General features: G+C 39.9%; 1 protein-coding gene across 1 annotated transcript; it reads right to left on the minus strand.

Moving 5' to 3' along the window:
- Positions 1–12,619: 12,619 nt before the first annotated feature.
- Positions 12,620–22,189, minus strand: nfil3-5 (nuclear factor, interleukin 3 regulated, member 5). Its single transcript, XM_069665454.1, has 2 exons — positions 21,838–22,189; positions 12,620–16,569 (listed from the first exon to the last, which is right to left on the minus strand). The coding sequence occupies exon 2, from the start codon at positions 16,024–16,026 to the stop codon at positions 14,191–14,193; it is 1,836 nt and encodes a 611-aa protein (XP_069521555.1). The 5' UTR covers positions 16,027–16,569; positions 21,838–22,189; the 3' UTR covers positions 12,620–14,190.
- Positions 22,190–23,298: the final 1,109 nt, after the last annotated feature.

Raw genomic sequence — 23,298 nt, forward strand, 5'->3', positions numbered from 1 at the left:
GCAGCAATCGATTCATTAATAGCTTGCTTTTGTAGTGGCTCAGACTGTAATGCCAAAAATAGTTTGTTTTTGATCAATTTTACAGATTTTTTTTAACTTTTATTTAGGCCGAAATAAGCAATCAATTTGAGAAAATCCCTGATAAAATTCCAACTCATCACTTATATATTACTGAACTTATTATACAGCTCATAACAAAAATAATAACAATAACTAAAGAATTAAAATCTTAATAACACCCGTCTTTATTTACATAGAACCTTTCCAAAATAGAGGTTCAAGTGCTTTGCAGGGTAAAACTAGACTCACAAAAATCGCAAGAACACAATGACACCATTAATAAAAATGTAAACAGAAATTAAGCCATCAGACAGGTACAGTAAGATATTAAATTAGAAAATAAAACAATAAAACTAATGACAGGCTGCACAGCGGTGCAATGGTTAGCGCTGACGCCCCACAGTAGGTTTGTATCCCTGTTCGAACATACGGGGCCTTTCTGTGTAGAGTTTGCATGTACTCCCCATGCATGCTGAAATGTAGATTTTCACTCAGCCATAATCTTCTTCGTTGCCCTGATAGTGAACGATATGTCTCCTTTCTTTTTCAGTCTGGATTTAGAATCTACCAGGAGAGAAGCATTTGAAAACCTCAAATTTATAATCAACCCTAAAGCTCACAGGCAGCAAGAGCATTAATGAAAGGAAGATATAATGCTCTTGTTTTGGGTACCTTGTGATTCCTGGTAAGTGCATTTTGGGTTGTAGAGGGGAGAGAGATATTTTGCTAAAGACAGAAAGACAGCTAGTTGCAATAATCTAGTCATTACAAAATAAAAGCATTAACCTTGTTTTCAAGGTCTTAAAAAATGGTAATTGGAGTTGTATGGTCTTTTAAGGTTTTCCAAATTGCAGCATGTAAATGGGGAACAGAATTGGTCCAAGAATCTAACCCTGAGGAATCCCACAATGCCGCCTGTGAGTTGAAAAACTTAAGTCGTCTTTGTAAATTATGACTTTAAACATTGAAGGGCTGTGACATTGATGCCCAGCCGGCTGGACAAGATAATACCTTTACAAAAAGTAGTGTCTGTGGCGATTTTTGATGAGTGAGGGTTTTGAAGTTTGAAACTCTTACAAAGGGACATGGAGATCAAGTAGCTGGATGTCAAACTGAGGGTGAGGAGTATGAGACCGATTATGGGGGACAGCATCGGGCTTATTAATGAAATTATGGGTTTATAAGTTTCACTTCAAATAAATTAGTCCATACACTGTATATAATACAGTGTACAGTGCCAATGTAAGAAAGCACCCCTTTGGGTATTACAAACATGATCTTCAGTATGGTTTGAAGTGGACAGTAATAGCAAGGGTTTTCTGTCTTTTACCCACAGACATTAAAGACTAAAAAGAAAATATCTAAAGTTGGTTATTTGGCATTTAGTCTTTCAAGAACCATGGCTTTATATTTGAAACATTATCTAAAAAACGTTTTGTATTGTGCCCCCTAGTTACCCCAGTTACCTCCCACCCTGTCACACACATGCCCTGACACACTTATACATTAAGCCTAAATCCCTCCATACAGACAGCTGTGTCTAAGGTCACGTGTCCCTAAGTCCACCTCCTTGTGTTAGAACTGTACATGACTTGCATGTCTCCTGTTCACTCAACTGAGAATAATAACCAACGACTAATCACAAATTGGTGTGTCTGTGTGTGCGCTTTTTCTTGCATGTGAGGCAGAGGCCACATTGTGCATGTTTCTACAGAAAAATGTAAGCATGCAATGTGTGTTCAGTGTGTGTGTGTGTGTGAGTGTGAGTTGCATGCCTGTCCATTCACGCAAAGATGTACATTACAGTAGGTCAGTGGTCAGTAGGTCAAGGTAACATCTTGCTCATACAACTTTTGTTGTGTTAGCTTGTGGTGTTTGTACAGTTGCAGGTGGTGTAACAGTAGACAGATGGGAGCAATGGCTGAGACAAATCTAAGGGGGTTAATCCACTTAATAAACACCACAAAGGATTTAAGGTTACCTCACACACCACAGCTCCAACATGTTGTTTGTCCGTCAGGCTGCAGGACCTCCAATAATGTGGCTAAGGCTTCCAAAAAAATGGCAACAGTGCATTGTTCCTGATGAAACAGCACAGCTTCAGTGCGTACTGTATCTGCAGAGATGCATCAAATTGAGTTAGGTCTGAGTTTTGAACGACAAGTTTAGGATGTTTTTTTGTTTTTTAGGTAATAATACAAAACACACATGCCCATGAGCAGCACTGTAATAATATGTCCACTCAGCGCTGGCTCTGATGGGACCTCAAATGATTGATGTAAGGGAACGAACAAATCTAGACACTTGTTTTGTGTAAAAATGTACTCAAAAATTAAACTGGAGCTAATACAAGGCTTCAACAGTCTGTGTTAGCTAAATCAAGTTCATGGCTTCAAAATTCAAAGGCCCTTGAGTAAAAGATTCCCCTTTTTCAGTTTCAGAATTCCCTCTCTGAGAAGTGCTCAGTGTGCACAGAGGAGTGAAGGTAAAGTAACACACAAAGGGAATTTATTTCTTAAAAGAGCATAGCCTTGGAAGACTTGCTCTTGACTGCTAAAGCTAAGCTTAGCTAGGACAAGCTCTGTGAATTTTTCCTCCATATTTTACACTGGTGTTGTTCAGCAAAGGATCTCTAAACAGGCTGTGTGAGCCGCAGGAATTATTAGTCGTGAGGGATTTTTGTAATAGTCCTTTTGTGTCCTTCATGATCAATGAAAGAGGTGAGAGCTAAAAAGAATCAGCAAGCTGAATTAGCATGAGATATTACCTTCACATGAAATAAATAGATGCCCACAATAAAAATGCTAGAGGCTTGATTAATATTTTTTTCTAAACTCTTAAGCACTTGTGTGAAATTGTACTTTAGTGTTTTATAAATGCAGGTATGGTTCCTCTTGTCTGTGTTTACTAACTTTATTGATCTCCAGGTATGTACCAGTTAAAATATCGATGAAACAGTGTGGCAGTTTGGTTTGAAACTGTGCAATTGTGCAAATGTTTCCATTAATGTTCCTCTGAAAGCACAAAGAATATTTGTACTCTACACATTCAGCTCACAAATATAAATCTTTTCACGGCAAAGTAGCGGAGGGGGGTTCATTGCACCTGAGGGTCCAGCAGCTACATGGAAACTTGAGTATCATCACCATGGACTGTATAAATATGTTACAATTTCATTTAGCAGACGCTTTTGTCCAAAGTGATATCTGAGAGTTAATACAACACAAGCAACAGTGAAGACAGGAAGGACAAAGTCAGTAAGTGCCAACATACAAGTATGATCGGGCACAGGTGCCGGCGGGCAGTGCCAAGAGGCAGTGCAACAACATCAACAAGGTCAATATCATCATCATGAATATCCTAATCAACATCAACAACATCCTCAATATCATCATCATCAACAGCATTAATATCATTAAGTGTAGAGGTGTTCATGAAAGAGCTGGGTCTTAAGCTTTTTCTTAAAGGTGGAAAGGGACTCTGCGGACCAAATGCAGTTTGGTTACTCATTCCTCAGTCATCATATGGTCTAACTGAAGCAGTAGACGTGAGTACATCAGAGCATGAAGCTCTACATTAAATAACGTGATGCTGCTGAATGGTTGGTAAACTCGATGTAAATAAAGTATACTCACAAAAACAAATTATTTCTGTAAATAATTTGACCAGTTATATACATTTAGAAATAAAAAAAGGATGGATAATATTTAAATAGCATTTAAAGGAACCCACTTTGTTCCATGGGTTAGATGATAAGATAGATATGTGTATATGTAGCTGCAGCCATCCTGGTTATCCTAGCTTAGCATAAAGACTTTGAAGAGGGAAAACAGCAAGCCTTAGGCCTACTTCTGTCCAAGAACTATTCTGCCTGTCAGCACCTCTAAAGCTAAGCAGTTGACAGTTTTTTATCTTGTTTGTTAATTCTTTCCAAAAAAAAAAAAACTAATAAAAAGCTAAATGTACAAGAGACATTATGGCCTTTGTGGAGTTTTGTAATGTACTATTTCTTCTCTGTGTGTCAATGTTAGGTTGCCAGGCAACCAGTAGAGATTCTAGTTACAGAGCCAATTGTTGTGCTAAGATAGGCTATCCCACTGCTGACTGTAACTTCATGAGTAGCATACAAACCTCAGTGTGATATCAATCTTGTAATCAAGTTCTCAGAAAGTAATTGATATGTGCATTTTCCATAATGTCAAACTATTCTTATAAACTTTGAGAGAATCGAGGTTAGACTCAGTAATCATTTAAAAATGCTCCAATTTATATTGAGACATATTCAAAAAAATGTATACGTGCTCCTGGGTGACTTAGATGGGAAAGTGCAGAATTTTGTTAGAACATAAGATAATTCTCATAAATGACAATTCACCAAAAAATATTCTATTTTTAGTTCATTTTGAATTGTTAAAATCTTACCTTTAACTAAATGAAATTCTATATGTTAACATTTGTTATAACCATGAGCTTCTTCATTAAGCTGCCTTTCACAAACAGTCTGAAAACAAATGAATGTCCAGCAGGCGGACAAATTCAACAAACAGATGAAGCATTGTTAAAGTCAGCTAAAAGGGTATCACTCTCTCTACATACACACACTCACACATATGTACGCCAGCAAGCTACTTCCTGTAGTACAAGGGCACAAGATATGGTAATGGGACCCAAGGGCGGTTTTAGCATTGCATAACGTGGAGCTGATTCATCTCCCTCGCACACACACACACGCGCAGACGTGCGTGTAGTTATTCCTAGTGGCCTACTTTCATTTTTGAAGTGCACAACTTTCTTATGGCCTATTTTTACATTGTGATGTAAATGCATCGCTGATGTGTGGCTGTGTGTGTGCCATTATTTTTCACTGAACTTGCAGTCCTTAAATCATTTTTTTACATGCATCTGTAACAGTTGACACACATACACACACACACATCAACTCACACGCATACACAGACACACGCATACACAGACATGCATTGACCTATTTTACAGTGCCGTGTAGGACAGAGGCAGCAGGGATTGAATGGGTCATGGCAGGCAGCATAACTCTCTCCTGAACTGCAGCCAACCAGGCATGTTGAACAGAGGAGTCTTTTTTCTCCTTCGCTCTGTTTTTTCTGTCAGGCTTCCTGCAGGCGTGTACGCAATCAGAGCCCCATTTTCACGTGTTGGAAATAAAGACATAGCTTTTACTATTTCATATCACACTGTCCTCGTCGTACTAGTGCATTTATTCATCACAGAAATGTTTTGCTTGATTTAGTTCACTTAAATACTAAAATCTGACTTTAACTTATATAAATACAGAAATAGACAATTCAAGTAAACATGCACTTCATTAGTATCAGGGCATTTTAAGTGGCAAAAAAAAAGTAAAAGCCTTGTTGCAGCCAGGAATTCCAAATTCCATTTCAAAATAGAAGGTTTCACAACATCTCTGTTGCCCTGAAGACATTTGTTTAGCTCGTTCCAAAGCTGATTGCAAAAAAAATAATTATTTTTGTTTGGTCCATGTGATGATGCTAAGCTCTTCCTGTTCAGTCACTTCTGTTTTGTTATTTCCTGGTTCTGCAAAAAAGACCTTACAGAGATGTAGAGCATGCGCTGCAGGTAATCCACTGTCATCCACCGTGAAGCTTTGCAGAGGCAATGCTGTAAGGTGGTATATTTGACTGCAGATGTGTTGATATGATATATAAGTAATTATTGTATCAAAAATATTGTTTGTTTTATTTGCAGTTATGTACAATGTAATGTTGAAAGAACACAGACAGCAGATGTTTTTATTTACAGCTCACTAGGAGAGGTGTGCCTGTGCATAAGCAGACCATCAACACCATCGACAAAGGAAGTTCTTGAGTACTGGTCTATATCTTTGGCAATGGACCAGCTCTTGCTGTGGCGATCCAACGTTAAATAACCCTCAGAGAATGTGTACAAGGGCATGGTGTGTCAAGTTTCTCGAGAGGCACTTTTATAATAATAAACCTGCTCCAACAAACACAATTCTAGTTTCAATGTTTTTATTAGAAACATTTGTGCAAAAAATTTTTGACATTCATACATCGTAGAAAATGCTTCAGATTTTCACATTTTTCATAGAATGACATAGTAAAGGAAAGAAAAAGACATTGAGAAACATTTTCAAATGAACAAAACATAAAGGAAGGGGAAACATTCACATCAACCCACCCACACACCCAGCACTACATGTGTTTTTAGGTTTGTGCGCAATTTGTGAGTTCGAGAAAAGAAATAAAAGGTGACCATATTTTCAAAAACATTTGAAGTTTATCGTTCAGGACAAATCCAAGCCTCTCTAGATGCAACATGTCGGTTAGTTCTGTGATCCACAGTTTCGTCTGAGGGACTTCAGCTTTTTTCCAGAATTTAAGTTTAAGGTTTTTTTGCAGAGATTAGTCCATAGGACATAATGCGTTTCAAGTCTGGCTCTAGTTGGATTTTCGGTATATCAAAGAAGACAATGAATATTTCAGTCCAAAAATGAGTAAGTTTGGGGCAAAATAAAAAACTGTGGATCAGGGTGGCTTCTTGTAACTGACATTTGTCACAGAGAGGGAAAAGATTTGGAAATATTTTTTTCAGTTTGGATTTCATAGTATAACCTATGCAACACTTCAAATTGTATCAAGCAATGTCAGGCATTTATACAACAGGTATTGATATATTGTAAGCTTTCATCCCATAAGTCACTGGAGATTTGTTGACCCATCTCTTCCTCCCACGCTCGTTTGTAAACCTCAGATGCAGGGGCATTAATGCTTTGTAATACATTATAAATATAAGATATCAACTTCTCTGTGTCTGCTTGTTTCTTCAAACATTCGTCAAGTTTATCTGGACTAGCATTGTTGTAGCCTTGCATGTATGTTTTCACATAATCTCTAACGTGAAGGTATCTGAAAAAAAAATTCTTATTCAAACCATATTTCTCCCGTTATTCTTGGAAAGACAAAAAGACCCCTTTAAATATAGGTCACCCACAGTTTTGATTCCTTGAGTTTTCCACTGGTTGAAAGCACCATCCAAAACAAACAGTTTAAAGGAGAGATTATTTGCTACTGGGAGAAGGAGCGACATGTCTCTCAGTTTAGACAGGACTTCAGTTGTTTCCAGATACGAATGGTATCGTGTATTATGTGGTTGAAACCGTATAATGACTTGCTCAGAGATATCGGGGACAGGACATTTGAGCCCATGGAAAGGCAAGCAGTCCTCTCTCTCCATTGCTAGCCAGTCAGCCTGTTGGTATGATTCATCTAACCAGAAGATTATGGTCTTGATATTTGTTGCCCAGTAATAGCAGAGAAAATCTGGGAGGGCTAGCCCTCTGTTGTCTTTGGGTTTACACAGGTGTCTTTTGTGTATTCTGTGGCTTTTGTAGTCCCAGATAAAGTTGGTGACAGTGGAGTCAAGTTTCTTCAAAAACGTTTTGGGAAGATAAATTGGTATTGACTGGAACAAGTATAAAAGCTGTGGGAGAAAGATAATTTTTATAGCATTTAACCTGCCGAGGAGGGAAATGGGCAGCGTTCTTCAATATTGAATATTGGCTTGGAGTTTCGTGATTAAAGGAGGGAAATTGGATTCGAACAAGAGGGAGAACTTTCTGGTTATATCCACCCCAACATATCTGAATTTGTCAGTTACCATTCTAACAAACACTATTCTAACTTGCTAAATCAAACCACTGCTTACACAATTTCACATCACACTTCCATGTAGCCATGGAGGCCTTTCCGTCCGAAGATTGTGCCCCAGTAACCTATGACCTAGACCAGACCACACCCACACAAGGGATCTTTGGTCTGCTATTGGAAATCATGGCCAACACCCTCACCAGATCTGACCTGAGTCAACCACTAACACCTCACCTGCCATGGAGTCCTTTCCAAAGTCAACAGTTTTTTTTGATCACCTTGGTATGCTGGCACCCTTCACGATCCAGGTAAGAGCCTGTCTAACTGGGACACACCCCTTCCTGAAGACAAACTAAAGAAACAAAGCCGATGAGAATCTTGGAGCTTCTTGTTCCGCTTGCTTACAAAACACCTGACTCACTCTAGCATTGGACACATTATTGTGTGAGTTCTCAGATACCTCAACCAAGGCCATTTGTGCTGTGGCAAAAATTAGGTTTAAGTCATTTAAATTACATAATGTTAAGTTCAGAACACAGATGCTGAATGTTTATATTGTTCTTATTTACAGTTTTAACCAGTAGGGCACATAGGAAGTGTGACGATACCCTACTTACCCTTACCGCCCATGAACAGTTTAACTTGGTGTTTAGCCAGAGTTTCGACACACTGCACAAAAACACTACAAGACAAAATATTTATTTAAGTCAAGTCGAGTCAAGTCAAAAACAACAGGAGGTAACGCAAATGCTTTACATCCAATGCAGACAGTTATTAACCGGCCCCAGTACAGGCATACATGATATGAATTGTGCAATAATATTCATGGTGGAATAACATTTACTTTGCAATAATATCCCTGTAATGTGCAATAATATCCAAAGGTTCTATAACACATAAGACTGCACTGAATGCTCTAATTTTCTCAATTCCTTCTTTTATCGACTTTCTTTTTTTTATTGATGTGCATGTGTGTGCCTAAATGCATGTGAGTTTGTGGTTAATGTTAACCTTTTTTTTACACAGCAAATTTTGTATTGCATTGTGCAATGACAATAAAGGCTTCCTATTGTATTCTGATTTATTCTTTTAAAGAATGCAATTAATTAATGAAATTAATTAATGCAATACAAAGCAATTATAAATAGTGTAATAAAAATAACTATATACAACAACTACAATCATAAAATCAGAAACTGAAAGTAAAATAGGAAATAGGAAATTCAAATGATAACACTAATCGTTAGGGTCAATAAGCGATTAAATTCAACAGTGTACCTAAGGTTTATAAATAGCTCTGCTGCTGCTCTCCAGTCATGCTGCAAATTGCTTAATAAATGATTAGCTGCATTCCAGAGTTATTTGTGTTCCAACTGGAGAACTTTTAAGTAACTATTAATCAAATGTCTAAAGCCCTGTGTATAATATTAGGATGATATCTGATTGTGCTCAGCACTAATAGCATTATCATGATTGCGCTTTGCAAATTTGCTATCCTGACAGATTCTAATCAAATACAGGCTTTTATTTGCCTTCCAGTACACATCAGTGCTTCCAAGGTAATGTTTTTTATTTGACAAGATCAGTTAAGATAATGCTTCCATATCCTTTCTTTTTTTTAAAATCAGAAGACACAAAACCTTGTGATAATAAGTTAATAGTGTAAAACCAACTAAGTTCATTTGTAAAGCAGTGGAAGACATAGCATCATTGCACAATGTTACAGCAATGTGCTTTTAATTATTCTTCCCCTCAGCCTGTATATTTAAATCTCAGAGATTTCTGCAGTGAGTGATGGTATATGACATCTGCAGGCATTATATAAACTGTACATACTCTGTAAAAAAACGTCTGAAATGATGTGGTAACTAGTGTGAACATATACACTCATACGTACCGACGCATAGTCTAACACAATCCTCGGCTTCGTCCGCGTTACCCCATCCCTGCCTCTCCCCGTGCTGCTGACCTACATACTGCAGCATCCCAGTTACATAACCAGCCAGAGTTGTTGATCACTGCAGGCTGCGCAGGGCCAACACCCCCCTCTCTCTTTCACATTCAGCTCACACACACACACACACACACACGCACACACACACACACACACACACACACACACACACACACACACACACACACACACACACACACACAAAGAGTCACCACTCCTTGCTATGAACTTACAAGCTTTCATTAACTTCCTCACACTGTAGTCAGTTTAAACACAGGGTTAAACCTCCACTGCTGTGCAAACAACTGGTAGACAGGAGAATTTAAATGAGACAAAACATTGAGACAAATATCCAAATTAGGTCAAATTAAAATGTCCAGAGGCTTTTTATTTAAAGGAATGCTGGCAGCGTGTAGAGTCATGGTCTGTGCCTTTTTCACATCTTTGATATTTCCCCACTTCAATTTCAGTAAATTAATGAATTAAAATCAGTAAAATAAGCATGAATCTTTGATAAGAAGTCATTAAACCTCGACTGGAACATGAAAAAACTAGTAAGGGTGACAGTAAGATTGATGAACAATTAGGCTATATGAAAATGTTATGGAGCTTTCCAATAGATAAGCCATTACCTCATAGGGATTATGAATCCCTGATTTTGATTTTTGTCAAAAATGTCAGCTTGATGCATCAGCTAAACTGATACATACCGAAAATGAGCGTGTGTCTGTGTGTGTGTGTGCTACTGACCTGCTCCCTCAGGCAGCAGCAAGAGAGAGCTTCTCTCTGAGTAGTTTGCTCAAGTTTACACTGTAGAGGCATGTGACGTAACCCTCCCTCCCTCCCTCCTTCCTGACTCCTTTCTCTCTCTCCGCGCACAGCCTTTCACTCTGAATAACCCCACTCTCTCTCTCTGTTTTTCCTCACCCCCTCCTCCTACCCCTCCTCACTGACCTACTTTTACTCTCCTGGCCGGTTTTCACAAGCCTCCACACAATACAAAGCATCTTTAGCTGCTCAAACATGAATTGGAAAAAAAGGGGGATAAGCGAGAACTAGAGATAGTGAGAGGAGGGGGAGGAGGGGAAGGGGGAAATTATGTAAGAGAGGGAATTAGGAAAAGAGAGAGCACTGCAAAGCACTGCAGTTTTGTAAGGGAATGTCACCTTATTATGGTGGGCAACATTGAAGGCAAAAGTGAAAACCCAAAGGAGTTTCATATTTTTGACAAAAATGAGAGACACAGTGCATCCTTCATCTTTCTGTTCGAAACTGAGATGCTGAAACAACCTACAATGTGGAAGCATTTTATTTGCACCCAAAATTTTAAGGTAATAAATTGACAATAAAAGCATGTCCACAAGAGTTTTTTTTCTGTGTTTGCATTTTCAGAGCAGAGCCCCCGTCCTGAGATTCTCAAGAAACCTGAGTGTTTCTTTTAAAATGCAGCGTCTCTGTAGCTGCATCTCAATGGCTGAAAAAGCTCTTATGTAACCCTCGTCAGTGGCATGCTCAGCCCATGCCAACTTGTTGTTCCCGTCGGCTATTGCTCCATTAATGGCTGGGTCAGAAGGAGGCTGCCACTCACAGTGTTCACAGTCTGACGCAGTTTTCTCCCAAAGCAGTTATGTAACTTGTTTTTGCTTGTTGCACTCTGATACATTCTGTGATTATTTTCCCTCCTTTTGTCCAGCTTCTGCACATCTGTTGCAGTAATTGTTCATAGTGTTGAGTAATTCCAGACTACATCAGAAACAAGAAGGAAAGTGTAGGCTTATATGTGACAGCTATCTGATGTAACAGTACTGTAGAAGGAGCCTGTTTGCTCCTGCCTTTATTTGACACTGCAATTTAAATTGTCCTATTTTGTTATGGCCTTTTAAAGAAATATTCATAGTTTTGTAAGTTCATTTTTTAAATTTTGCCCAGTGGAAGAAGTTGCAATTACAACATTGTTCTTATAAAGTTGTTGTAGAGGTGTTAGCAAATCGCTGCTTATTAACACTTTCAACAGATTTGTTAAGTTGGTTTATATACTGGCTTTATATTTATACTGACTACTTGTCAAATTAAGGCATTAACGCTTTCTGTCCTTTAAGCTCACAGTTTCAGTCACAGCCAGCTCCTTCATGAGATATCTGGCTGTTAAACTGCGTATTACATCATTATGCTTGCAAGCCAGTTGGTTGTTTGGTGATGGGCAGGTAGAGGGGAGTGAGCTAATCAGTTATTTTTTCTGGTACTCTTGTGAGCCTTTAAACAAAACAAGTGAAAGATGCTTTAAAGGCTCAGAAATGCAGAATTGTCGGTTCATCTCTACATCTACTCCTTACACATTATAATAAAATGTTTTATTTCTTAATATGTTAAAGTTGTATTTTTGCTTTGCTTTATGTAAAGCTCTTTAAATTGATTCAAATGATTTTCTTAGCCGTACCAATAAAAACTCAAAGCACTTGTATATCATTATTTATATCCCTCTGTGTTGTATCAAGCTTTCCCACCATGACAGTTTTAACTGTTAATTTAATATTTTATCCAAATACCCTTGTGAGGAGAAGTCTGTATGAGGTGCATTGTCTTCAGTCATGCGTAATTGGTGATTGCCGTCTAAATGTATTATATGAATACTCAGACTGAGGTTAAATTAGGCCAATAGATTCCTTCCTGTACTGCTGCACCACAAAGTCTGTGTTGTTCTGGTTTGTCTTCACTTCAGTGAATCTCTGCCAGGAGGCAGTATGTTGTGATGATGTGGTGAACCAACAAATCGTTTCTGGTTGCGTTGGTTCACACTGAGCTTTACTGGTGACTGACATGTTGCTGTCTGTGAGCTGTGAACCAGCTGGTTGTTCTTCTTCTAGAAAAAGACTGATGTGTATATTTGCTTGTGTCATGCATTTCAAAAAAGCATACTCAAAAAGTTCAAAGGAGACATATATAAATTCAACAACCTTTAATTTTTTCCCCCCATTTTGAGTCTTTAACAATCAAAAATGAGTCATTTTGTAACCATTTGCATATCCACATGAAGTATAGCAATACATAATCACTTCTGGACAAGCCTTATTCATTTTTTCCATTTCAGAAAGCCTTTAGGCGAACAACAAAGGTTATACGATAACACAGAGTACAAATGGTAACTGGGGCAAAGGGAGCATGGGTAAATACACGGCACAACCAGGAAGAGCAAAATGACACAACAGGATAACAGAAAAATACACATAATAATAGTCAAAATAACAACCAAATATAATAGAAAATAACAATATTAATAAAATTATAATAAAATAATGACAGCAGTATACAAGAGATAGAGAGACAATTTTACATTTATACATAGTGGCCAGAGGCAGGCACCAGGAAGTGAAACAGTTAAAGTTTGATGACTGTATGGTTTACTGTAGCTAAAACATCTCAGTGCAGACTTGTGTGGGATTGTTAAGACATTGGCCAAAGTTGGGACGAGGGACAACACAACAAAAGAGGCACCTTATGAAGAAGAGCAGCTTTGCTGGTTTGCAACTAAAGAGCCATTTCTCTTATTAGACAGACGATTTTTGTCTGGAAATGAAGATGTATTGATTTTTAGGCAAACAAGGCTTGCCTTGTGCTTGTCAGGTTTTGCCAACAGCAATGTGTGACTGCATAGCCTTGACTGATATGCGTAAAACTGGCCTTGACTGCTTTGACAACTTTGAGTGTCAAAGAGCTCAGGTCGCCTGAATGAGGCCCTCAATCAGATCCACAAATCTGAAAAAAGTGTACCTTTCTTTATTTCTTTTTTTCCCCTACAAGTTGTGGCTCATAGTTTTAGTTTAAAGAAAATTTGAGGCATTTTCTAGACAAAGAGGGACTGTACAAGGTGTCTCAACAAGAACAAACTGATCACTTTTAAGTCTACGACTTCCAGATCCCACTGTTTTATTTTTTTTTTTGTTTTTGACAAATTTTTTTCATAAAAAATATATTCCATATATGCAAATTTATATGTCACAGTAATATACAATCTAAGTGCTTCAGAAGAGAAGGGAGCTTGTGTGTAGATGGTTAAGATGGTTTAACATGAAATGTAAGAGAGAGGAAGAATGTAAGTCTTTGCAAAAAAGGATGCTAAAGGAAGGATGCATATTCTTTGGTTAAAGGAATATTCCCATAATGCCACAATATATGCTGGCCAGCCACTTGGGCAGTTTACGATAATGAATAATTGAATAATGTTGAATTTTCCACAAGGGAAATATCCCAGACTCCAGCTCTGCAGAGTTTCATTCTGTCCCCTCTCTTGTGAGTGATGTATTATTTTCATTGGGTGTATAAGTGGGAGGTAGGAGAGAGTAAAGGAAAGGGGAACAGGTGACACAGTGAAACTTGATGGTATAATCACATCCTAACCACACCTCACAAGAATCTTCTTCTCTGTTTGAAAGGTGGCGATGCGAGTCATAGTTGTAGTTGTCCTTCTGCTGCGGACAACAGGGAGGTGACAAAAAAAGCTACTCCTATTTGTCCTTAATCTCGCCTCTTATTGCGCCCACCCCTGCTACTGCTGGATCCCTTCTTCCCCGCCTCGTTTTTAGCCTCTGCCCTTTCATTCACCTGAGGCTCGACCTGTTCTGGAAACTCAGTCTCATTTTCCACCTCTTTGCTCTCCCCGTTGGCGTGGGTGCTGTGAGGATTGCTGGGAAGAGCTAAGTAAGGATGCTGAGGCAGATTGGGAGAGGGGGACATGGAGGCATTCACCAGTCCCTCCATCAGCGCTCCTGCAGCCCCATTGGACAGGGCTCTGTACTTGAGGCGAAGCTTGTGGGGCAGGGCAGTGGCTTTGACCTCTGCTCGGTACTCACTATGGAAATTGGCAGCTCCGGCCACCTTCTGGTGGTAGCTGCTGATGTCTGAGGAGGATGAAGAGGGAGACTCATCATCTGTAGAGCCTTCCTTGTCAGAGCTACGTGGGTCTCCATCACTGGATGATGTGTCTTTAGCGGAGGAGTTCTCCTGGTAGAAACCATCAGCTCGAGGGCCTCCCTCGTAGGTGAGAATTGGGGGCTCTTCATCCAGTGTGTTGAGGTAGCCGTTGTGCTGTGGGAAGGAGGACTTGCCCTCCTCAGTGTTGTGGATGAGATCAGGGGCAAAGGGGTTCTGGTGGTTTCCTGCATGCTGAAGCCTGCTCTCATGACCCTGATAACTGTAGTGATGGTTCTCACGCTGTTGTTGAGCATTGGCGTTGTACCTTTGCTGAAGCTCCTCTGCTGACTCAGAATGACCATTAGTGTACTCATACTGAGGCGAGTCCAAGGTCTTTGTCCTCTCTAGCTTCTCGGCAACCTCTGTGATGGTCACTGAGCAGTCAGAGTACTTTGAGGTGGAGGTGTGCTGACCGTGCTGAAGTGGTCTACTCTGCTGGGACTGCTGCTCATCAGGCCTCTGGCTCTCCATGGGGTAACAGCCGCTGCTGGAGCGGTACAAGATGACACTCCTCTGTGCAGAGGTGGCCTGAGGGGCTGGGCTGGAGGCCTCCATATGGCACTGCTGCTGGTGGTGCTGGTAGTCCATTTCACTTTCTGCCAGTGGGCTGTTCTGCTGGTGAGCAGTATGGTTGCCATGGTAAGCCCCATTTGGCATACCATTGGGTATCTCGTTGCTCTCCAGTCTGGCCATCTCCATACCTGAGGGCTCCTTCTTTATGCTGTAGCCCATGGGTTCTGGACTGTCTCTGGATGAGGCGTCAGACATGTCAGAGATGGAGCCCCGGGGAGAGTAACTGTGAAGTGTGGTGTGGCGCTCTCCACGGCTCGACTGTTCCGTTTCAGAGGAGTCAGAATTTAGCATGACCTGGGATGCACTGGAATAGCCGCTGCTTGAGAGGTAGGCGTTACTATTTGGGGTGCCATTGGTACTGCTCCCATTGCTACTAGAGTTGGCACTAGCAGCACTGTTGGAGATCTGTTGACTTTTCTCCATGTAGGAGGCTGTGCTGATGAGGCCAAAGCGCAACTTGAGCTGAAGAAGTTCCGTTTTGAGACGAACATTCTCCTCATTCAGCGCCATGACCCGGTTCTCCAGCACCATGTCATTGAGGCGACGCTTTTCCCTTGAGCGCTTGGCTGCTTCATTGTTCTTCCTCCGTTTTTCCCAATAGGAAGCGTCTTTCTTCTCATCAGAGATAAACTCTCGCTTGCGACGGCAGGACACATTATTAGGCTTGGAACCTTTAGCCTGACGGCTGATCCGTGCTCCACCTTCAGGATTAGGGGATGGGAGGCTTCCGCTGTAGGAGGATAAAGTGTCTATCTCCATGGCGTTTTTGTTGCTGGTAGATGGGAGGTGTAGACTCAGACTTTCCATTTTTTCCCAGCTTGGGGCCAGAGTTTAACTCTAGCAAAGGGCAAGGGGGTGAAGGGAAAAGATGTAAAACTATATGAGCCTTCTGCTTCTCACTAAGGAGTTTGACTTAAGTCGCAGGATCGGTGAAAACTTCTTGATAAGGTATTTGTGCTCCTCGAAGGGATAGCCTCATTGATTTCCGTTGCCTATTTTTCAAGATGAAAAGGTTCAAGTGTCGAAATTAGCCAGGAATATTAAAAAGAGGTGGAACTCCACAAAAACCTCAGACATTGAACTCGTGTTAAGGATCCAATAAAAAGAAACACGTTTGTATTTTAAGCGAAGAGTCTTCTCTTCTTAGCAGATAGCTCAAAGCAGTCTCTGGAGTCTTGCCGGAGGTGATTTTGAGTTCACTGGCGTCTTTCTCAATCTATTGTAGAGCTGTGATGCCTGTCAGGCAGCTGTCCTGCTTCTCTCAATTTCTTTCAGAGGATGTAGGTCAGTCGGTCTACTTTGGTGCTCCCTGAGGATCCAGATTCAGTGCTGCTGCTTGCTGACCACTAACTGGGTTACAGAGACAGGGACAAAAAGAAGAAGGGGAGAGAGGGAGAGAGAGAGTTAGATTATCTGTTAAACCACTGCAGTTCATTGTGGCATATAAATACATTACTTTTGAGTCAGGTGGAATTAGATTTATGACCTGTAGTACAAAGCCTTAATGTTGTAATCTCTATGGCTTTAGATCAATACACAGTCTGTTTAGCACGATTCAACTTGTGCCAAAAATCTATGACATAACTCCCAAAGTTATACAATGTTTTTCTTCTTGTCTTTGTTTTCTTCAGTTCATAGAAAAGAAGGGTAGATGCAGAGACTGAGTAGCAACATATGCATGAGAACATGCAAATGTGGCTGGGACAAAACATGCTGTATGTGCTGCTGCCGCTGCTGCCGCTGCTGCAGAGCTGTTGTGTAAGAGAGGGTGCTGTCATAGTCACATAACAAGGTCTGAGGCAAGCTGACCTAGTGCCAACCCTGCAGAGACTGACAGATAAAAGGCTGAGGTAGGAAAAACTAACTGGGAGACATTGTAGATATTGTCATGCTCTGTGTTTAGTACTGCAGTATGGTGTATAATGAAAAATATATGTAATTACAAATTCTTGCTTTTATATTTTCTTTTGTAAATGCATCATACAGGGAATAAAATGAGAGAAGTGAATATTGGATCAATTCAAAGTAGTGCATCAAAAACGGATTGGCTGAAATGGACTAGACACACATCTGTGTTGGTTTGTGTGTATGTGTGTTTCTATGGGGGAGGGGCGAGATCTCCGTCACAGTGCAATGTCTCAGTTTCTCTTGTAGCCGTCAAACTGTCTGAGATTACACAACACCCCAAGCTGCTGAACTTCCCTATGCAGTGTCAACATCATAGCTCAAAAGCCTTGCCTTGCCCACCCAACAGGTCTCACGCCATAAAATTAACACAATGCTGAATGCAGTGCGGGCGGATGTTGAGTCCAGCGTTACATAATCACTAGATGCTGCTGCTCTTGTTTTAGGCCTGGATTCCTTTGGTTCTCTCACTGCACAGCATTACGCAGTTGATATGCAGTAATTAATAACACATCATTACACTAACCCCCGGAGTCCATTACAAACAAGAAAACATCTTTTTATGACACACACGGAGGGAATGTGAGAATCTAGGTCAGTGTGCCTGTGGGTAACAATGACTCCTCTGGTGTCGATTTCACAACACTGGAACGAAACGCAGAAAAAATCTGAACTTTTCTCATCAATCATTTGCTTTTATTGGCCTCATTTTACCCTTTTTACAAGCAATTTAAAATACTTAATTGTCTCAAGGAATTTCACTTGAGTTATAAAGCCATTTTTATACAGAATTTAAAATCTTGAATATTTAAATAAAACAAAAAGCACAACTATGCACATAAGATTTTAGTTCTATATTAAAAAAATATTAAGAAATGGATACATGTAGAATATTGCCTGCAACTTTTTTCACCCTGTCCCTCAAAAACTGCTGAAGGGAGAGTTTATATATGTAGTATCTTAGTTTGTTTAAGTTCAGGATAACGGAATGTGTTACAGCTGCTTCTGCCAATGGGTCTAATTTTGACCTCAGATTTGATAACAAAAGTAACCTACTTTCAAGAGTTTAAGTTTCCGATGTTGATGGCAAGAGAGCAGAAAAATCATACTCACATCCCAACTAAGTGCTCTAAATTATCAAAACTGACTTCTATGTAACTTCTTTGTGCAGCTGTATATTGCTTCTAAATCACAAATTACTTTATACTCATGGTTCAATGCCACGTAACTATCTAATATAATGTGTGTCATCCCCAGGTTGGTTACTGCATTTGTCTTCTTCCCCCAGATTCAATGACCCTGTTACATAATCTAACATTGAACACCCACCATTGTGACCTTGAAAAAGCCTGGAAACTGTTCTGGATAATTAACCATTAATTATTCTACTTTTGTTCTGTAGTAACTCAGCAGCTTAGTCTGGATGTGTTATGTTAAAAGTTTCACCTTCTCGTTTTGACTCCTTCAGTCTAAGAACTTGAGTAAAGCTTTGCTGAACAGAAGGGGATTTGGACACAACCACCAACAGATGTGGAAAAATGTAGGGCCAACAGCTCCCCCTCTCTCCGGAAAAATCCCCCCCCCCCCCGTGCGCGCGAAACAAAGGCGGATGGGAAGGAAGCACGCATACGTCTGCGCTGTCCCACTGACCTAGAAACGACGCTAAGCAGTAAACACTCCTCCTGTCTTTGACGGTGCGCCATAAAATAGGTCAGTAGGACTGCAAGGGAGGGAGGGCAGGAGAGGGAAAGAGAGTATTAGAGTGCACTCTAAAAATAGAGCGACAGAGAGAGGTGAGGGAGGGAGAAAGCAGAAAAGGGATGGGTTGACATGAGGAATTCAGTTGGTGAAAATGAGAGGAATTTTACAGAATCTGCTGCAAGAGAAATAAAAAAAGAGGAACGAAATAGGCCTACGTCATCTGCCTCAAAATCTGATTATGAAAGCCCCGGTGATTTTCACGTTACATTAATTCCGCTTCGCTCTAGAAACCCTCCGACATAATATGCATTAGTTGCAGATGAAAAACAATAGTGAGAGATAGGGAGATGGAATTGACGTCAGAGCACACACCCATCTCTGCGGCCAAATTCACACGTAACAGGCTCTCTCTGAGGACTGCATGGGGAGGGGCTGCTGTTGTTGCTCGTAACGTACGTGCTCTGAATGTCTCTTGTTGTGGAGCAAAGCTTGTGTAACGCATTCATATTACATAGCAGCAGAAGCTACAGGTTACTGGCTGTGAATGCCGTATTCTCTCCCTGTTCACTGTGATAGCTTGCAAGTGAATAGAAGGATATGGTACAATGCAATTGTGCGATCTTTATGCCGCAAAAATATTTTAATTGTAAAGAAGAGGGAATCACTGAATCTACTAAAGCAGTTTGTTTTTAGTCTCAGTGGCTGCATTAAACACAGAACTGAGGCAGTTGCTGGTTAGGGAGGAATGCTTCACCTTTAACCTCCTCTGAGGCAAGTGTGAGTACAACGCACGACATCCTCTTCCCCTCCTCCATCTTTTAAGTGATCCAACACCACACACGTGGAGGGGCCCCAGCTAGGAGCCTCCATTTTGCCCCACGGCTTTGTGTCAAGAAACAAAACTAGGAGACAGGAATTCAGACATTCCTGGTCAGTTAGTGAGACCTATGGCTGAGTTTGACTAACATTTGACTAAAAGCAATCCACACTTTGCTACTTATTTGTGACATAACTCCCTCTCAGAGATAGAATAAAAATTTGATAAAATAAAATGAAACTTTTTATAAATTAAAAAATCTCTCTATATTACACATTTACACATTACTCTTTTGAGTGTTTTAAACAGTACTTGATCAGTTGGTAACATATGACCTGTGTTTTTTTTTTTTTGTTAAATCAGTTTTTATGTGCACACTAGAGTAAAACATGGGAAAAGAAGCTGTTGTTACTAAAGTCTACTTGAGTTTGGGGTTTCATATTCCTCAGAGCAAATACAGGGTGGCAAAAGTAGTCCACAGCCTGCCCTGTATACCTCATGTGTCTCCTAGCCCAGATACAGGTCTGACCTATATTCATAGAGTTGGCTGGGACAGAGCAATGCAGACGGCTCTGAAACCAGACCAGCTGGCAGCAGACGGACTAAGAGCTCACCAGAACTCTGTCTGCCTTTGCCAGACAGGGGTTTCCATGCATTGCATCACATCCTGGATGTTCATTTGTTATTCTAATTTCACTACAAAGTCATACCAAAACTTCGGCGGGATCTTGGGAGAGAGGTTGTAGATCAAACAAAAAAGTTTGTTTAATCTGGGTCAACCTCTCCTCTCCTCTGCTTTCCTGTTCCATGTTTTCTCTTCGAGGAGAAATACTGAACAAGTTAAAAATAGCTCACAGACATTGAGCAGCACTCTTACATCATTGAGAATGAGACCCATGTCTCAATGAGATTACCTGTTTAAATAAAGGTTTAAAAATGTACGAAAGAAGCCTATATCTAAAATACAATTAACACCTGTTCACATGCCTAATAACAATCTGCTTCATAAATAAGGATTTAATGTTAAGCGGGGTATGAATGATGGGAATAAAGCACAGGGTGTGAACAGGAATCAATTACAGGCCTCTCTGTCCCAGGAGAGAGCTGCTGTTTATTGCTTCTCCCTGCTGTGTGCTGGTTATGTCATACTCTCCAACTCACTCAAAGCAAAGCTCTGTGGTTTATTTAACACACCTTATACAAGTATAGAGTCATCCAGTGACTAACTTTGAATGGAAATCAGACATTTTGAGTGTTTTTTTCTCCTCCCAATTTGAACATCTGTAAAAGTTTGTTACCTAGGAACAGAAGCAAATCTTCTGCACATCTGGAGGAATTAAGTTTTGTAAGGAAATTAGCATAATAAAAACCAATGGATTCTTTTTTTGTGGGCTACTGTTGCATTGCATGTTTTTTCCCCCTCATATCATATAATAGTCTAATATTGACACATTGCTGTATATCATTAAAATATTCGGATGAGACATTTTTTAAATAAAATTTATAATTACATTTTCTTAAACCTCTCACCTTTCATATGGGTTGACCAATTGACGTTAGAAATATCAGTTGTAATAATCTGAATATTTTAAAAGAAACGATACTCTATTCCAGACTAGTGTTTGCATCAGTTGACATAGATACATTGATCAATCATTGTCTAGGCAACAAGAGTGAACTAGTGACCTACATAAAAACAAAATGCACATAGAGACATCAGCATGCCACGTGCAGAAGCTAATGTAGTACACTGTGTCTGCATATACCAGACAACACAGACCAAGCAGCAGCTGCCCCCATTCCCTGGAAAACACCACCATGAGGGAAATCACCTCGCCTTGACATTGAGCACATAATGTGGGATATAGCTATCCACCTTTTTCCTTTCCTACAAAGCGTTTCACGTCCGAATAAAAGCGAAAAACGCAACAAAACCAGAAACACAGTAGCGTAATAGCCCCGCGAGCATCGTGTTTAATGTGACAAAAACAGCCGCAACCGTCTCAAAGTCACGGGCGCGCGGATCTGCCGGCAGAGCAGAGAGTCGCCATGTGAACAATAACCGACCATACGCATAACGTCCTAATACACACAGAAGAAGCACTTAAATATTAAACCACACCCGATAAAGAATAAAGATACAAACAAGCAAATACAAAGGCTGAATGAAACCGTTCACTCAGTCAAAACATTACCTTTCTATGTCCTGGAGGAAGAGGAAAAATGCAGGCTTCCCGACACAAAAGCCGTCTCGCTCCTTGTTTCCTCCTTTACTTCTGCCCAAAGAAACCTCCCAAAAATCTAAAAGTTTTCTTCTCCTGTTCCTGTCGGTGCTCGGGTAAGTTGTGGTTGAGTCAGTGGGTCGGGTGGTTGCTGTTTCCGTCTTTTGGCTCGGACTGCCTGTGTGTGGTACGATGCCGGACACTTTGCTCCAGTTTCTCGGCTCCCTTTCTAGAAATATGTGTTAGTAGGTCAGCGGTTGCATAACAGCTCTTAGGCTGCCTAGTCACGTTTTTGTCCTCTATCCCTCCGCGCGAGACTCTCTCTCTCTCTCCCTCTCTCTCTCTCTGTCTCTCTCTGTGTGTTATTTGCCCTTCTCATTTTTTCCCTTCTCCACCCCTCCATCTTTACCTCTATCTCTCCTCTACTATGTAATGTCATGTCTTCCACGAGAGTAGTTAAGTTTATAACAAGGGCATGAATGCGTTATATATAGCACCATATTACTGCGATGTAAATGCTAATATGTAACAGCATGTCCGTCGATTGTGCAAGTGTACATTCACTGTTACATTATATATTCTCTCCTTGTGATAGGCTACCTTGTACTTATTACTCCGTATTAGCCAAACAAATATAAAATTATGTCTGTTTGTGTACATAAGTCCAAACTCATGCTATAAAAGACCCAATAAACAAAAAACGGTTGCATTTGGCATTCTTCTTTTTTCAACCCATGAACCAAAAACTGTTCTAAAGCAATTATTTCAAAGGAAAGGTGAAATATATATATGTATGTCATGTTAGAATGCAACTTATTTTATAACAGGATTTTGGGCTTGTGCTTATGTAGCTACAGTACACATCAATTGTTATTGCTATTATTAGTGTAAATGAGTTAGAAGCAATGACTCTAACCTCTCATTTTTAGGATAATTATAAGATCACAGGATGTAGGTTCAGGGTGCGTGTGGCCAAACTGTTAGTTTGGAACAAATGTCCTCCCCAACCCCTTAATTACACTGTTACATAACGATGCATGTTTAATACAGACATTTTTTATGACAGCTACTGTCCATCCCTTTTTATTGCAAGTCTCTCAAAGAAGAAAAAAACTATAAAACTATTTTTTTGCAATTATTCCTGCTCATTATAAATGCAATATTCATTCTCATTTAAATTTGTCCTTGCTCTCGATTTTAGCATAATTGCCTATAAAATAATGAATAGTAATTATATTTATCATCTTGCTGGTGTTAACAAATTGTTTTAAATTATTATCTAAAAAGAAAACAGTAAACTGACCTCTAAAATTGAAAAATGTGTAATTGTATCATTATTATTTTTTACCAGTTTTCATTCATTCATTTGTTTATCTTTACAGAATGGATATGTACTATCTGCCAAAGAGCTTTTCTATTATCCCACAAAGCCTC

Source organism: Semicossyphus pulcher, unplaced genomic scaffold (assembly GCF_022749685.1).
Source record: "Semicossyphus pulcher isolate SPU_LCO1_2020_fin unplaced genomic scaffold, fSemPul1.0.p SCAF_17, whole genome shotgun sequence".
Lineage (NCBI taxonomy): Eukaryota > Metazoa > Chordata > Actinopteri > Labriformes > Labridae > Semicossyphus > Semicossyphus pulcher.

Bases quoted from the DNA above. Each gene is read 5' to 3' on its own strand.
- nfil3-5 (XM_069665454.1), bottom strand. From the start codon at position 16,026: ATGGAAAGTCTGAGTCTACACCTCCCATCTACCAGCAACAAAAACGCC.